The sequence below is a fragment of the Passer domesticus genome, chromosome 3 (genome assembly GCF_036417665.1).
Source record: "Passer domesticus isolate bPasDom1 chromosome 3, bPasDom1.hap1, whole genome shotgun sequence".
NCBI lineage: Eukaryota > Metazoa > Chordata > Aves > Passeriformes > Passeridae > Passer > Passer domesticus.
Window position 1 is genome coordinate 88,917,950 of NC_087476.1, and position 17,970 is coordinate 88,935,919.

General features: G+C 41.8%; 1 protein-coding gene across 4 annotated transcripts in view; it reads left to right on the forward strand.

Moving 5' to 3' along the window:
• USH2A (usherin) overlaps window positions 1–17,970 on the forward strand; it is a 391,511-nt gene that overhangs the window by 355,898 nt on the left and 17,643 nt on the right. For all 4 annotated transcript variants that reach the window (XM_064414216.1, XM_064414218.1, XM_064414217.1 and 1 more), the window contains 3 exons: window positions 3,604–3,831; window positions 4,666–6,182; window positions 7,156–7,474. In XM_064414216.1, coding sequence (XP_064270286.1) covers window positions 3,604–3,831; window positions 4,666–6,182; window positions 7,156–7,474 — 2,064 coding nt within the window. The remainder of the gene's footprint in view (window positions 1–3,603; window positions 3,832–4,665; window positions 6,183–7,155; window positions 7,475–17,970) is intronic.

The window sequence follows — 17,970 nt, forward strand, 5'->3', positions numbered from 1 at the left end:
TCAAAAGCAATCACAGTAGACAGTGTAAAATCATCAGGCCCTTGAAGGCTGCACAGCCTTGCCCGTGACTGGGAGGAGGACCACGAGGTAGCGAGGAAGGCAGCACCTTGCATTATGGATGCTGCTACCTTTGAACGGCATGAAAGACTATGCTAATTTGTTTCCAGACTTTAGTGACTTCTGTGTTCATGAATTAAAAAATAAACAAACAAAAAAGGCAATCTGAAGCAAATCTTGGTGAATGCATTATTCATGATTCATGTTCTCTCATTTTATGTTTGGAAAAATGTGTTAAAACAAGGTTTTATTTTAAATAACTTTCATCCTCATTTACAGTGAGAAGAGTGGAATTAGTGGAGGAGTGTATTTGTTGCGGTTAACAGCTTGTGCTGCCACTGGCAGTATGTGAAGCACTTTACAGAGCAAAACCAAAGGTCCTGCCTGGAGTAGCAGTGCTGCTAGAGCTGTACCAGGGGACAAGACCAGGCTACCAAATGCAAGGACTGTGCCAAAGGCTGCGCTCTGGGCTACAGGGTGGGATCAGGTCACAACGGCTTGTCACAACCTCCTTCCTCTGTCAGGTGTCCATTTCTGAAATGTTTACATGGAAAGAATGAAAGGGCCACAGAGGAGGAATGTGAGACTGTACACACTTAAATGTTTGCTGGAATATTCTTAATTTAATGACTGATGGTGTGTGAATGCTTCACAGTTAGGGACAGAGAAGGAAGGGCATGGGCTTGAAGTCCACTGGATTTGGCCAGTCTATGAATATCTTAATGTTAACATTAAAATTTTATTTTGTTGGCTTTCTTTTAATGGTGAATGAAGTCTGGACTGTTAGCACATGTAAACATGGGAAACATGAGTTTATGGCTTTGCAGAGGAAGACTGGGAGAATATTCCAGACAATGATTTTGTTCCTGCGCCTGTTTAAGGCTGTGTCATTGCCCACTGAATCCAAAGTTACAGTGCTATCAGTGCAAAGTATATTTTACAATTTATATTTGACCATTGCAGCAGGACAGTATTTCTATGCTGAAAATGTCATGGGAGGACATAAAGTGATTCTTAAAATGAATCACCAAGTCTGCCATCCATACTCTTTTCAGCATCAGCCTTTGAGCTGATCAAATTCACAGCTGGCAATGGCAGCAGTGCAGGGGGAGAAAGCATGGCTCTATTCTGGGAGTACGTCCCCTGAGCTTACTTCAAAACCAAACAAAACAAAAATACATGTAAACCGTTTGCTCTTCAAGAAGTATCTGTAGGAGCCAGGGATAAAAGTCATCCCTGGAAGGAATGGTTTAGCAGTCTCCAGAGAACATGATGAACTGCAGGCAAGGAAATCCCTCTATCCTTGTTTCATTTCAAAGTGTAGTGAGGATTGTAAATAATTAAATCTTGGGGTTTAGTGGGAAAATGGTAGAGAGTGATGAAAAACATGCCAGTTTTCTGTTTGAAAATAGAAATCTAGAGTTTTGTAGCATTGCTGTCTCAAAAACCCACCCGATGATGCAGCTCATTAAAAAGCAGAGCAATTGCTTTTTGTCTGATGTTTTTAATAATGTGTTTGTACCTTCAGAGAGCCCTGTGTAGCAGTTCAGGGGCAGTAATTTAATGCTGTGTGCTCCCTTCCTCCCATCCCCACCCCCGAACCATGGAATGTAAATTTTAGGCTTTTAAAAGTTCTGTTTTGAAAACCTAATAGATAACTGTCCTCGTAAAAACTATTAATACAGACTACATCCAATTGTAAAGCTAATTTTAATCATGTTTTGTGCCAACATAATTTCTGATGCCAGATTTTTATGCTAAGCATGAGCCTCGATTTAAATGTGGTTCTTTAACCTGCAGTTCATAATTTTGCAGTTGGCTGTATAGGTTTTTTGGCTATGGCAGTTTAAACGCTTCCACTTTCAAGGATCTAAGCCATAAATGTTTATTAAAAGAATCTATAATGAAATCAGGTTTGTTATTTTTTTAATGGCTGCCTTGAGTATGTTGGATGACTGAACGCACGTTGTTAATCATTAAGTACTCATGTTACAAAAAGTGTTTGATAGTATTGCCATCTAGGGGCTGAATGAAATTCTCCATACCGAAATAAACTGTAATTGAACAGGTGCTGCTATTGACAATATACATATGTTTTTGCTTTATAGCCCACATGCTTTCCATGTTTCTTATGACAAAAGGTATCTTTAAATGTCCCACAGCAGCCAGAGCTTTTTTATATATAATCTGTTCGAGGTGATTGCTATTTGCATTTCAGCTTATGCTTTTTTGGCAGTGGTGACTGGGAATTCCTAACAAAGAATTATACTTTTTTGCATTATTAATCTTGCTAGTGTTTGCCCTGTTTAACAGAAAAAAGGAATCATTTATCAGAAAAGTATGTTTATAATCTGTACTTGTGGCATCTTCAGATTTAATATTCATAATGGTCATTCAAATGCTGTGCTATATTTATCTAAAAGACTAACTCATTGTTTTGAGGAAATAACTATTTAAATATTTATGGTTTAACTTTTAATATTTTAAAAAAGAAATTAATATTTCTTTAAAATTTGTTTCTGAGTCTGATAGTTTAACAAATGTTTAAATATTAAACAATTGGAAATGTTAGCATTTAGCAACTTAATATGACTTACTGACAGAGGGAAATCGACTTCAGCTCTTTATAGCACATGAAAGCAACTGAATTCCTGCAACCCCTTTCTTATGGTCTATATAATTCATGCCAAAGTACAGTTAAAATGAGATTAAATATATCAGTGATCAGCTGAGCTTCTTTTTTCTTTGCTGCTCTGTTCTGACACATCTGCACAGTCTCCTACTGGAACATGTTACTCTTGTTCTTTGTTGGTCATTGTGCCTTTTGTGACTGTTCAAAATAATTCCATGGCTGTTTTGCCTTCCTGCCTAGATCCGTTTTTTTGCTGAGACTCTCCTTGCCCAAGCAGTGTCAGGTCTGTGTCAGATGCTGTTTGGGGTGAGCTGGGATGCCAGTGGCCCCTCCTGGCCATGGCTGATGTCCATCAGCCTGCATCCCCAGCATACCCCTCTGCTGAGCTGTGCTCTGGTGTGGCAGCAGGTCAGCCCTGGTCCTTGCAGCCCTGGCTGAGCCCGGTGGGATTCACAAATTGTTTATGAGGATTACCACGGCCTGAGTAGAGAACAGGACAGCAGGCCTATGAAATGTCACATGTACACACAAGATGTATGAGATTTCTGTAGAGGCAGGCATCACTCGTGTACCACAGGTTTTTACATGCTTGAGTCCAATTTCACTGAGCAAGCTCAGACACATTCTGAATGAACTGTAAGTTGTGTCCCAGTTGAGATTCAGACTGTGGAGGACTCCCAAGGAATTCAGTCCAAAGGCTCCATCATAATGATAGATAATTTTTTTAAACTGTAAGAATTTCTTTTTGAGGCTCAGTCATAAAATACCACCAAAAAAAATCTTAGTAACCAGATGGGGTGTTCTGCAAAGCAGTCAGAAGTGACCCAGAGCTGAGGCCTCATTTTGCAAGTGACATAAACCACAGATGCTGATTACTTTTTTAACTAACTCAAACATCTGTATTCTTGCTTCAGGGAACAAAGCATCAGGCTCATTTATTTGGATTGAAACCTTTCACAACATATCATATTCATGTCGTAGCTGTAAACAACGCTGGGCAGGTTTCAAGCCCCTGGACATCTGTGCGCACTTTGGAAGCTTCACCCAGTGGCCTGAGCAACTTCACTGTGGAAAAGAAAGAAAATGGCAGGGCTCTGCTGCTAAAATGGTCAGAGCCCTCCCAACCCAATGGTGTGATTAAGGTAATATTCATCTTGGCAGTTCACTGGATTCAAAAACAGAAGGGAAATACTGAATATCAAATTAAAACTTTTTTTGCTGAAAAATACTCAATCTAATGCATTATAGTTTTAAAAAAGATGGAAGTCCTATATAAGCCCAAGACACTCTGTGAGTTCTCTGTGTTTGTCATTACATTAAAATGAATAACATTTTTGTGCTACTCTGTGACTGTAAATTTTCATTTACACTGAACCAGATTGTTCATTTAATGCACAGAAAGCTGCACATGAAAACTCATAATCTTACTCATCGTGAAATTGGACATGACCAAAACATGTTTGTAGAAAATCTGAGTTCAATAGGATATTGTTCTGAAATTTAGGATGTCTTTTAGCTCAGTGGTTTCAACTGAGTGTAAACCTTTACCTGCAAGGTTTGAAACTAGATGGGTTTATTTGGAGGTTTTTTTCCCTTAAGTGATATTCTTTAGAGCTAGTCTGTGAGAAGCTTTTTGCTGGCCCGTGAGAGCCTTGCAATGAAATTTGATAACAATCAAATATAATGAAAACTGTCACTAAGTGATTTATTACTGCATTCAAAATGAAAAAAAAAAAAAGAAAATTGGATCAAAACATTCCTTTTGTATCCATGATCTGTTTGTGAGCTGATTGTTACTAGCAAGTAAGTTTCTGAATCATTGGTTAATAGTCCTTATCCTGTTGCAAAGATTAAGGGTCTCACCTACTGGTTGCTGACAAAAATTGTTTTGTTTTGTTTTTGTTTCATCCTGGCTTCTGTTCTTCCTTCCTTTCTTCCCTGCCTGCCTTTCTTTCTTTTCTTCCTTAATTCACCAGACCTACAATGTTTTCAGTGATAACCACCTGGAGTACAGTGGTTTATCTCGCCAGTTCCTCTTCCGGCGCCTCGAGCCGTACACCCTGTACACACTCGTGCTGGAGGTGTGCAATGCAGCAGGCTGCACTCGCTCTCCACCCCAGCCAGTCTGGACAGATGAAGCTCCCCCAGTGTCCCAGATGGCACCTGTAATCCGGGCAGTGAATGCCACCAACGTTGAACTGAGCTGGTTGCAGCCAATTAATCCGAATGGAAAAATAATTCGCTATGAAGTTATTCACAGACACACAAAAGAGACTGTTGCAGGGCACAGAGCAACAACAGAAGATGAGAAAATTGTTTTCACAGAATATAACACTGAAACCAATACATTCACCTATAATGATAAAAGTTTACAGCCATGGACAAGGTATGAATATAAGATACGCACCTGGAATGCAGCAGGCTACGCTGACAGCTCCTGGACAGTGGCAGAGACTAGTCAAACTGCCCCAAAAGGTCTTGCTGTCCCCAGTTTATCCGTGGTGTCAGCCAGCCCCCACAAAGTGCTCATATCCTGGACGCCCCCGGCACAGCCCAATGGCATTCTCCAGTCATACAGGCTGCTGAAGAATGATGTTCTCTATCCTTTCAGCTTCGACGCTGCTACTCTTAGCTACATGGATGAGGACTTGCTGCCCTACACGGTGTACAGCTATGCAGTGGTTGCCTGTACCATGGGGGGCTGTTCTACCAGTAAGCCAGCTGCAATACGGACGCTGGAAGCAGCTCCTGCCTTGGTGGACCCCCCATCTCTGCAGGCTGTCAGTGCCACTCAAATTAGTGCATCCTGGGCACCTCCCCAAATACAAAATGGAGATATTACCAAGTACATATTGAAATTAGGCAATGAAGAGTATTATGCAGGCAAAAATTTGCAAATGTTGGTCTCTAACCTGCAGCCTTACACGCAGTACGATTTTGCATTGGTCGCCTGTACTGCTGGGGGCTGCACCTCTAGCACATCCCAGTCTGTGATGACCATGGAGGCTCCACCATTAAATATGGAAGCTCCCAGGCTGCTGGTCATGGGCTCGGAGTCCATTGAAATCACATGGAAACTCCCAGATAAGCCCAATGGCAAAATCACGAGCTACGACCTAAGGAGGGATGGTGTGCTTGTTTACTCCGGTCTGGAAACTCGGTATCTTGATTTCACCCTAATGCCAGGCATGGAGTACAGCTACACTGTCACAGCAAATAACAGCCAGGGCAGTGTCACCAGTCCCTCAGCTCAGATAAAAACCAACCCCTCTGCTCCATCTGGGATGTTGCCTCCTAGGTTGCAGGCATGGTCTTCCAGTGAGATTTTGGTGGCCTGGGATCCTCCTATAAAAGTAAATGGTGACATTAGAAACTATACAGTCTCGCTCCACAAACCTGGTGAAACAGGAAAGAAGACTTTTGATTTTGATGCATCTCATGTTTCCTTTCTGAGACGGTCATACATAGTGGCACAGCTACAGCCCTACAGCAGGTAAGTCTGGAAGAACCCAATTGTTGAATAAATGTTGTGGGGTGGTGCGGTGGGATGGCAGGCAGCTCAGACATCTTGCTTAAACAGATAGTCAGACCCACGGGGTTGTTTGCTAAAAAGTAAATAATAAAACAAGGATTTTTTTTTCTTTTAAATTTGTAGCAACACCAACTTTATATCATCTTGATGAAGTGCCTAGTGTTGACTTAGATTGTAATTTATAGAAGGGATAATTTAGCACTCTGCTATAGGGTCCAAAACCTGCAATCCTCTACTGGTGTATCATTCACTTGGTGTCTGCTATGGAGAATAAATAGGGCTTTAGTTGACAAAATTCAGGGTGGAGAGACCAAAGTCATGGTCATAGACCATTCACAGCATAGCTGAGCTGAAACTAATGGACCATGTTTGAACCCTTGAGCTAGAAACTAGTGATTTCACTTAATCACAAACTTAAAACTTAAGAAAGGGTACCAGACTCTGCTACAGAGATACACTTGATATTGAAGTAATAGCTTCCCCACTAATTCTTGATCATTTACCTGACCTTTCCTTATATATTTGTGTAGGCATAATTTGTGTGTGTTACATGGTTGATAAGTTTGTCTACTATTTACATATAACTAATCTAAATCCAAAGAGAGTAGTAGAGGAGCTCTACAGTTCTCAAATGACATCCAAATCATCTCTTAAAATGAATCATCATTTTGATTTATGTCATTGAAATCAAAAGTATTTTGATCACTTGACTACTGCAGATGTTAACTGCTCTGAAGAAAACCAAACCACACCCAAATAAAAATCCAGAAGGCAGTGTTCTTCCTCTTTGCCACACAAGGCACAGCACATAACCTGTGTGTTCATGCAAATTGCATGCCTACTAAAAATTCCAAAGAGCAGGAGAAATTAAGAAATCTGCCCGATTTGTATCAGCAGCGTTTAATCCCCTCGCTCCCGCTTTGTGTTTCCGAAGGTACGAAGTGCAGCTCCAAGCCTGCACGGAGCTGGGCTGTGCCTCCAGTGAGTGGGCATCGGCGCGGACGCTGGAGGCACCGCCGGCAGCGCAGCCGGCCCCTCTCATTGAGGTACAAACAGCCGGCGGCTTCCAGTCAACTGCTTCCATCCTGTGGACCAGCCCGAAGCAGCCAAACGGGAAGATTTTATACTATGAACTTTACAGGAGGCGAACAACTCAAGCCCACATAAATTTAGACCTCTTGCTCGTTTACAATGGTTCTTCAACCTCCTTCAAAGATGACAAGTTGCTGCCTTACACAGAGTACGAATATCAGGTGGGAATTGAAGCTATTTAGCAGTTCTGATTATGATTCAGTGTACTTTGAGAATCTTACTTTACACTTACAATGAGCATACACATCTCAATTCTAATGTTAATAGCATTGTGAAACCCGAATGATTATTGTGAATGTATTTTGAAGACTTGAGAAGCTGAAAATAATTCCGTACAAGCAATACATTTATTCAGCATTTGTTCACCTTAGTAGTAGGTGCCTGTGTATCTTATATGTTAAATGTTTGTGTACCCTCTGGAGCCTGTGCAAGTCTCTGTTATGGGAAATTCTAGTTCTTAAAAGGTGGCTTTTTTTCTATTATGTTTTCTTTCTTTTTCCATCCTCCTCAATCTATTATGAATTAATTTTTAATTTAGATCTTAGACTAATTTTAGATCTTAGAGCAGTTTACATCCAAAGGGACTATTTTCTCTTTAAATTAGTCATTAGAATGACAAGTACATTTTTTTGGTGGTTCAAAAGTGAGTTTGCTGTTGATGGTTTGTGTTCTCGTTTTGTTTCATAGATACCTGAAATAATGCATTCCACCTCTTGAGCAATGTGAAGCAATCTTTCATTTACAGGTTCACTGGCTTTATAGGATCACAAGATAATTCAGGTTGGAAGGGCCCTCAGGAGGCCATCCAGCTCAACTTTCTGCCCAAAGCAGGGTCATTAAAGAGGTCAGATGAGGTTTTGCAGGGCTTTATCTAGTTGCATCTTGAAAACCTTTGGGGAGAAGATTGTAACTTTACAGTCTGCTCCACTGCCCGACTGTCTTCATTGCAAAAATGTTTTTTTTGTTACGTTCAGTCCGAACCCTTTTTCTTGAACTCACACCTATTTCCTCTTGTCCACTCCCAACATATACCATAGTAAAGAAACTGGCTCCACCCCCTCATTAGCCTACTGGGCAACTGCAATCAAGTCCCTCCAAAGCCATCTCTTCCCCAGGCTGAACAAGCCCAAGTCCCACAGCTCCTCTTTACAGACACTTTTCCAACCCCCTGATTACCTTGGTGGCCTTCCACTGAACTCACTCCAATTTATTAATATATTTTTGTTATTTGGGGGCCAAAATAAAACAGACACTAAATAAAAGCAGGTAATCACTTCCTTTAATTGTCTGGCTGTGCTCTTGTGAAACAGCTCAGGATGCTGGCCATCCTTGCTGCCAGATTACTCTGCTGGCTCATGTTCAGGTTTCTACCTTTAGGTCCTTTGGAGCAGAGTGCTCCCTAGTTGGTCAGTAATGCTGACCCTGTGATGCTGCAAGAAGTTATTCCTCCCCAAAAGCAGGACTTTGCATCTGTCCTGCTGAAATTCCCATTCTCAAATCTGTTCTTCAGCATATCAACTGGTCTCTCCAGTTTGATGTCATCTGCAGGTTTAATGAGAGCACACTGTATAGATCAGGGTTTTTGGTAGCTCTACTCTACTGCTATTGCTTTCTCCTTTTAAGTAGCCAGAAACCCTGAAGAATTAAACCTAAAAATTTGCTTTATCACATTAGTCTGTCCAGCTGCTGCATGCACACGTGTCATAGACTCATCAAGTCATGCAGTTTGGAAGGGACGTCCAGAAGGCATCCAGCCTAGCACCCTGCTTGAGGCAAGTCCAGATAGACCAGGCTCTCAGGGCTGTGTCCAGCTGAGTTTTGGATCAAGTTCTCTATCATTGCAGATGCAAGGATGGAGACTGTACAGCTTGTGTCAGCAGAACTATTGTTAGACCAGATTTCCTTGCTGCTTTAGGCAGGATCTGTAGGGAATGTGAATTCAGGTGCAGATGGGGCTGAGTAGACAGTAAGCATGAGTAGCAGACCCAAACCATACTTGTTAGGAATATTTCTTAGATGAAGGAAAATTCTTCAAGCTGGATGTTGTAGATATTGGCTTATGGGATGTTCTCAGCTGGACTAACTTTTAATTAACTCAGTCAGAAGCTGTTTTTTGAGAAGTGGATACCACAGAGACTTTTTTCAGCCAACATTTTTAATGACTTATCAGTGACAGATTAAAAAAAAAAAAAAAAAGAAACCTCTTGATTGGATTCCTGTGCTTGATTGTGCTGTATTCAAGACTTAGGTTTTTATTATGGTTCTGCACCACAACTAGGCTGAGCTTTTGATTGGCACTCTAAATAACTTTTGGGTTTTTTCACCAGTGGCCATTTATTTCACCATGAGAAGTTTTTCAGTGCATGTGTTTGTCTACTGCTTAAGTCACTTGCAGCAGTCCTCTGGGATGTATTCTGAGCTTCTCCATTGTTGACAATTTATATCTTGCCTGTGAGACAAGTTATTCATAAGTGTAGGGCTTGGCTTTTGCTATTATGCTGATGAAACCCAGATTTATATTTCACTTAAACTGGATATTGATTCTCCTGTCTCTGTATTTGAGGCTTGTTTGCTGGATATAAAATTTTAAATGCAACTGAATTTCCTCCAGCAGAATGCAGTTAAAATCAAAGTGCTGTGCTGGGACTCTCTCCAGCATTTTTGGAGATGTTGAGATTTAGTTCAATGCTCTAATAGCTTCTTTGGACCTGAAATCAGGATTTTTGAATCTGGGCTTTTTGGGAATTTTTTTCATTGGAGTTTGTTAGTTTTTTTTGTTGTATTTTAATTTGCTTGTTTTCCTGGAAACTTCAGGTGAATATTAGGTTTTATAAAACTAGGTGCAGAAGTTGTACTTCCAGAAATGATGATGTTTAGAAGCTCATGCTGACAAAAAGGGCTATGCCCCCAAAAATGCTTAGGTCACTGTTCTTCAAGAAAGTACATTTATACTTGAAAGAGACAGTTCTGCATGAGCATATTAGCACTTGCTAGTTTGCAGTGGGGTTTTAAGTGGCATACAGTGCCTATTTCCATACTTCAAAACACTAAGATCTCTGAAACTCCCTCTGTTGGTCTAGTTGTACATTTAGATACTTGCGTCTTCTAGGGCATCTTTTAGGTGTTTCTTGGAATTCTGCCTGATATCCCCAACTCTATTAACTGTGTACTATTGCATGATCTCCTGAAAATCCCCCTGATTAAAACAAACACTATCACTCATGCGGCCCAATGAGTTTGCAAGCGCAATCCTTTGTTTCCTGGAGTATTTCTGAAACAAGAGTGTGCAGGCCCTCCTTGGGAATCATTGGAAGTGGTGTGCAAATGTGTTACCATATAGCATCCTATAGAGTCAAACCTCTTTTTCTCAGCTAAGGGAAAGCTCTTCTGAGCAGAGACCTGTGGCATTTAGTGCAAAGCAGAGCTGTCACAGTATGGTGTGATTTCCATGCAAATGCAGTATCACTCCTCCACAATTACACTTAATTGTGTTCTTAAAACTGCTTCTTTAGATTAATGGCTTAATGTCTTCCTGGTTTAGGACACATCCGTATTTCTATTTGGCAGGCACAGAACATGTAAAAGACAGAAAATTACAATTGTCCCTCTTCAGAAAGGTTTATGGCTCCCTGCAGAGGTTTATTCTCCAAGAGGACTATTCAATGCGCCAAGACAGGGTCTGCAGTGCTGGAGGTGTCTGCCTCTTACCACTGTAAGAGGAGCAGCATCCCTCCTGTGTGTGGAGAGTCCTTCTCACCCTTCTGTTACTGCAGTCAGCTGAAGGGTCTAGGAAATACCCCAAGACACACCAGGGTAAATATGTATTGGGTCCTCTCAAAGAGAAAACAAATAATATCCTGACTTTGGAGAGAGGAGAGATAGCAAGAAAAAAAATGTGTGCAAAGTCATGAAGACTAAGGAAGGACCAACTACATGGGGTGTAGAATATGTTGGCCCTATTGGTCATTTTCCAATGATAGGAAGGACACTTGGTTTACCAGCCTCTCTATCACTTTGTTGACTGAGCTCCAGCTTGTGCTGATTAGTCACTGACAAACAGGTCAATGACTTCTGCAGTTTAAAATCAGATAAAACTGGTTTTCTGGTTGACCAGTGATGGATAGTTACCCATTTGTAATATCCCTCATATCTGACTCCTCTTCATTCTTTAAATTCCCCATTTCTTCCCATCTCTCTGACAGAAAGATGCACTGCGAGGCAGTGACATTTAAAACGTAGTTCTTTCTTCCATTCCTTTCTTGTTATTTTGTTTGCAAGACTGTTTTTTCTTAAGAGGTTTCTGCTTCCAATTAAAGATAATTTCTCATACTACATCTGCATTAGACTACCCCGCTTGCCCTCAGCTTCTGAAAAGTAAAGCAGAGATAACTATGCAGATATAACTATTTCACTGATGCTGTGATGATACCTACTCTAGGTATCCTTTTGCAGAATGAGATACTTCCTTTCCCCTAGCAGAAAAGGGCCATTTGAAACCACATATTTTTATTCATTAAGCCCCACCTCAAGCAGTGTGTTTCTCTTGTCAAACATAATCTTCAATTCAAGTGTGTTGATGCAACAAAACCTTTAATTTTTTTAAAATTAAATATGGATATTAGACCGGATTTGTTGGCATCTTGCAGTGCCACTCATGCAGGACCCTTCTCAGTAAATTTTGGTTCTGACATATTCAAAACTATGGCAAGCTATCCTTTAAAAATACATTAGTGTGAGTACCGGGGGAAAATATACTCTAGGGCTGTAGATATTTCCTTGATATTATTTTCTTGATTGTATCTTTTTATTTATGAGGCATAATTTATGACTGCTGAAAAGCAAACTAAAATGAGTGATGACTAACTGCAGCCAAAGTAATAAATCAGAAGCAAAGAAAGAAGTGGTGATTTTGATCGAATCTATTGAATTAGCTGTTGCCCTTAGCCATTACAGGTATTGGAAAGACCTTTTAATATCTGCTTATCTCTCTCATGGGAACTTGGTAACTATCTCATTATATACCCACAGGAAACAAATTATTTAATTTTCTATCTTTTAGAGTTAAACCTTTTTATATTTCTCATCAATTACTGGCATTATACTATGTTATATGGAATGAGCTTCTTTTAAAATTTGCTAATTTTTTTTAAGTCCCAAAGTTTTTGCCTATTGTCTTTTCCTTTTCCAGAACAGGTTTAGTAGTTTTATTATTAGCATTTGAACAGTGGAGATGAATAGCAATGTTAAGAGGCTCTAATTAACACAGTACTAGAAATGTGGATCTGAAATCCTATTATATGTCTGTGACCTCCATAAGAAGCGTAACAGTGTTGAAGAGGGAAAAGTATGGGAAAATCTAGCAATTAGGAAGCACACATTTGATTACTGCCTTCTTGTTCCCCTGTTCGTGAATGAATGTGATACTTTCTTTTACCTTGCCTTTGCTCTGTCCAGCATAAACTGCACTCACTTTTTAAACTTTCTGCTTTGCTAATACCTGTCTGATACTGAAGTGCTCAGATGTGAATACATTATCCTAATGCTGAATGCTAGATTTTGGTAGATAAGCTTTGTGCTCTGAGCTCTGCTGACATCACATAAGTTACTCCAAATTAGCCAGCCAGTACAACAGTCAGTTCACAAAGACTTGTGAAGGATGCTGCAATTGATGGTGAGAGGGAGGTTGTTTGGTTTTCTTTCATTTCTTTCATTTCACCAGCCAGGATTGTGGTCTTTTCAATTATCTTGAAGGTTGCTGTTTGAACATAACCAAAAATTGAGGGCTGTGTTTCTGACTTTGCTGATGTCACATCTTATATGACCCTAAAATATCTTACTATATTGGAAAATAATTACACTGTGAAAACTCTGCATTTATGTAAGTGTAAGGCTAGAAATTGAACAAATTTAAGTCAAAAAATCCAAAGCAAATCCTCAAAGTAGTGCTGGGTCTTTGAGGTCTCCATGAAACAGCTTTAGAAAGAGAGGAGCAGTACAAACTGCTCTGCTACCATTTGTCTCTCATGGCATGTGCCAAGCAGTGCCAGCATTGAATCCTTTTTGGAAAGACCAGCAGTCACAGATGTGTAGAGTCTTTGCTTACCATAAGAGCAGAGATCCAAGTTGTACCTGACTCTTACACACAGAAGTAGAGTTACGTGCACATTTAAAAGGGCTGGCTTGTGGTTCTCCAGAATCTAGAGCCCTCCGTAACTCCCTACAGCACCAAGCAGTGCTCAAAGCCAAGGAGAGGTGGTGACTTACTAATGAGACTTCCTAAGGCAAAAGGCTGTTTTCTGAGTGTCTGAAAGAACTTGATGCAAGCTGCTGACACATTCAGAGCTGAGATCTTGTCCCATCACAGAGACATCTGTGATGGACCGTAGACTAAGCGCAGTACAAAGTGGCACAAGGCACAGTGCCTGTTGGACATGGAGGGAGCCAGAAGCTACTGCTGGTTGGTAATCAGCTCTTTGGCTTGCTCTCTTGTAAGCAGGAAGGATGAGAAGCATCTGGCCTCTGTGGTATGCACAGTATACCAGCTATTCCTGACCTGGGAAGTCAGGAGCAGCTCAGGACTGCTGCCTTCATTGAGACGAGCTGCCCCCAGCATCCTTCTGCCTGGTGACATCTCTGCAGTTAGGGACAGTTTCACATTCTCCACAGGCTCTTCACTGCCTGAGGGTGCCCTTTGCAGGAGTTTGAGTTCAAAACAAAGTTTCCTTGCTACAGATATGGGGTTTCAAGAATGCTATAGCAGATGAATCTGTGTGGTTCAGGGATGGAAGTCATCTCATGGGCTTCTTCCACTGTCAGCATCTACAGTAACATGATTATTCTGTATCTATGCCCAAGGTGATTTTGGTGCCCTTGTTTCTGCCCTTATGGCAGAAGCTGTTGGCTCTACTAAGCCTGAACAGGCTCACTGTGGTAAGGTGACTCTTCTCAGAATGTCCTGTTCTGCTTCTCATAAGCTTTGCCCCTTCTTGCTACACCGATGCAACTTGAGGTTGTCCTGTGATCATATTGAGTGACTGATTACAGGTTTCTTCCAGGAACAAGGATCTGTGAAGGCTCTATTTATGATGGAAAAAAACCCAAGCTTAGTTACCTGTAACTGGAATTTTTCAGTTCTCTGAATATATGCTCTCTAGAGAGTTTTCTCCCCTCTCTTCTCTCTCTGGCTCCACTTCAAAGTGCAGTCTGAGCTAGGGGCCAGCAGATTGATAAAACATTAATTAGTAACCCTTGGTATCTGATTTCAGAGCCCTCTCCTGTTTTTTTTGGGACAGTGCCTTTAACAGCAATACATCTTTTGGCAGGGTGCTGAGCCATGCACCATGATGTCAGACTTAATGCTTTTTGAGGCAGAATATTCAGAAAGTCAAGCTATAAGAAACTTTTCTTGGCTTTCTTCTCTTTATGTTTTGTCATTTAATACATCCCTAAGGTGTGATTACTTCTTGTTTGCTCCATGTTCCCATGTGGTCTTTCATAATTGTAAGAAGGTAATACTACTGCCTGTTAGACTCTTTATATTTCTATATGAATGTGATTAAATATTTGTGATGCTGATTATACCACAATTTATAAAAATTGTTTGTGACTGCAAAAAGCTTTTTACAAAAGCCTAAATATGAAATTTCAGTTTAACCAGGCTAGCCAGGCAACAGCTTCCATGCATGACTGTTTAGTGTTTTCGACTTCTCGAAAAGCCATGACCTCTGATTTTAAAGACACTGCTCATTGTGATTTCTGTTGCCATGCTGCCCCTTTTTTCCTGCAAAGAAGTGGCTAAACACCAGCATTTTCATCTGCAGTCAGTTCTGTGGATTTACTGCCCCAGGTTTCCAAACACTGACCAGGATTTACTTGGGCAGCAGTTCTCAAAGGGAAATATTTTTATAACCATCCATCCTTTTACAGATGGTTGAGCAGAAGCAAAGGGAGTTAAGGGACGCCAGCTTAGGTCAGTGTAAATCTGGAATTCAGATCCTCAGAAGTCCTCTTTAGCTGTCACAGCTGTCTCAGAAGCTGGCATTACAGACTCACAGACACCAAGGGGTTTTCTGCTGGACACATGTCTTGGCAGGGCTGAGTAGCTGGTGTCTGTCTAGAAGGCATGCTCAGACCATGTCTGTCTGTCAGGCCCACACAAACATGGCCATGACCTCAGCCTTTTTTTCCAGAGAGTTGGGCATGTGGCAGCATGATGTGGGCATCAACTCCCCTTTGACCTCAATAGGGAAGCATCCCAGGAACAGAAGGGTCATCCACCTCTGGACATTCCCACTCCAGAGGGGCAGCAGGCCCGACTGCCTCTGGTGGAGCACGTGATTGAAGCTCAATTACCTGACTCTCGAAGGAGTCCTTTAACCATTTACCTGTAGTATGGAAGGGGATGAGCACAGAGTCACAGAATCTCCTGAGTTGGAAGGGACCCACAAGGATCATTGAGTCCAACTCCTGGCCCTGCAAGGGTCACACCATGTGCCTGACAGCATTGTCCAAATGTTCCCTGAACTCTGTCTGGCCTGGTGCTGTGACCTCTTTCCTGAAGAGCCTGGAGTTCCAGTGCCCAGCAACCCTTTGGGTGAAGAACCTTTTCCTGATATCTGTCCTAAAACTCCCCTGACACCGCTTTGTTTCCTTGGAACATATCACTGGTCACCAGAAAGCAGAGATTGGTGCCTGCCCCTTTGCTGCACCAAAGGAAGGAAGGAAGGAGGAAGTTGCAGGACATGGTTAGGTGTCCCCTCAGTCTCTTCCAGGCTGCACTGGATTTGGATTGTTCTTACAAAATTATTATTAAAACCCCAGGCCACACTAATGACTCCAGACCTGGCAATGGGGTAACAATAAACTGTTGTGTGTGTGGACAGCACCATCGGCTCAGGAAGGGTGCTCAAGTACAAGAGGCCTTGTCACATTATTCTCAGCTAAGAAAGGAGATGAAAATGCATCAGGAGCCAGGTAAGGAGTATCTGCATGTCACTGTCACCCCCCTGCTCACACAAGCAGGACATTCTTTCCTCAGTTGAGCTCCCAACCCATAACTGTGGTTTCTGATACAGGCCACTGCAGTGGTGAGGAGGGAAGGCAGCGGTGCTTTTCCAACAACATTGCTGTTGCTTTTCTGGTTTCAGCCCATTCCCAGGCTCAGAGGAACCAGAGACTCATATGCACATCATGTTCCCATTATTCTGTGCACAGTTTTCAAGGCAGGATGTGTCTTTGTCTCTATTTAAACAATTCAAAGCTGCTGGCATCCAGTAATGAATGCAGCTGTGGAAGCAGAAGTCGGCACTGGGACAAGAGATGGCCTCCCCACTGTCATTATCCTACTTTTCTCTCTTTCCCAGGGGTGACTGCTCTGACAGTAGAAACATTCAGGAATTCCAAGCGTTCTGTTTTGCTCTTTTACTTCCTCCAAAATGCACAAAATAGGAGACCAAATGAGATAATGGGGAACAGAGTGTCCCAGGGTCAGAGGGACTCATCTCTGCTATAAATCTCCTAGTTCTGTGGCACAAGAGGACCACACGCTGCTTGGGATGGGGAAGAAATCCTCACTCTGTTCTGTGACAGTGGCATTTCTGGCTTCTGGTCCTTTCCTAGTAATAGGAAGAGGCTCCTTGGGGAAGTAATCACAGCACCAAGCCTGAAAGAGTTCAAGAAGCATTTGAACAATGCTCTCGGGTACATGGTGTGACTCTTGGGAATGGTCCTGGGCAGGGCTAGGAGTTGGACTCAATGATTCTTGTGGGTCCCTTCCAGCTCAGCATATTCTGTGATTCTTTGAATTAAGACTTCTTCCTGAAAGAAGAGGTGTGACACCTACAATAGGTGAGGGATTGATGAAGGGAAGAGTTGCCATCCAACCCTCGGTGAAGTGTTTGCTTCCCAAATGAGTAGCATCCCTCTCTCCTCCAAAATTCCTTGGCAATCCCATTCTGAAGCTGAATTCCTGTGCTACAAGGAAGGCTCGATTCCTAACTCATCACCTTCACTTTTAGCTGTGGGCAGCTTGCTCAGCAGGTCAGGCCCAGCACTGTTACGCTCCATGCTCATTAAGGCCACAGCCTGGATATAACTGGAGCATTTGAGCCCAGGTAAGCACTGAGCCAGTGCCAGTGCCACACTGAGAGCTGCTCTTTCCATATGTGTTTTATTCTTTCCACAAAGAAATATGACCCTGGAAATGAATGACTGTGGGTAAATCTTTGTAGCAGCTGGAACTGAACTGAGATACAGGGTTTGACCTACTACAGTAAAGTGAACAGTTTGACTTTATGAATAGTTCGCAACAGAGATGTATTACTGATTCCACTGAAATGAAAGTGCTTTGGCTGAGCTTTTTATTGCAAGGCATCATCTGCACTTAGGATGGTTCTGTACGTTACTGATGGAATCAAGCAGGATCTTTGGATTTGTAATTGACAGAACCACAGCCTTCAAAGCCACTTTAGTTGTTTTGTATCCATTTTCCTTCCCCAGGCTCCTTGTAAAGTGTCCTGTGTTCTTGGAAATTATTATCGCAAGTTGGAATGATTCAGGGTCAGTTCTGAAGACCTCTTAATTCTAAACCCCCTGGTTTTTTTCAAGACATAGTCCCACCATTCCCTTCCCCAGGACCAGTGCCCAAAGTAGATTGCAT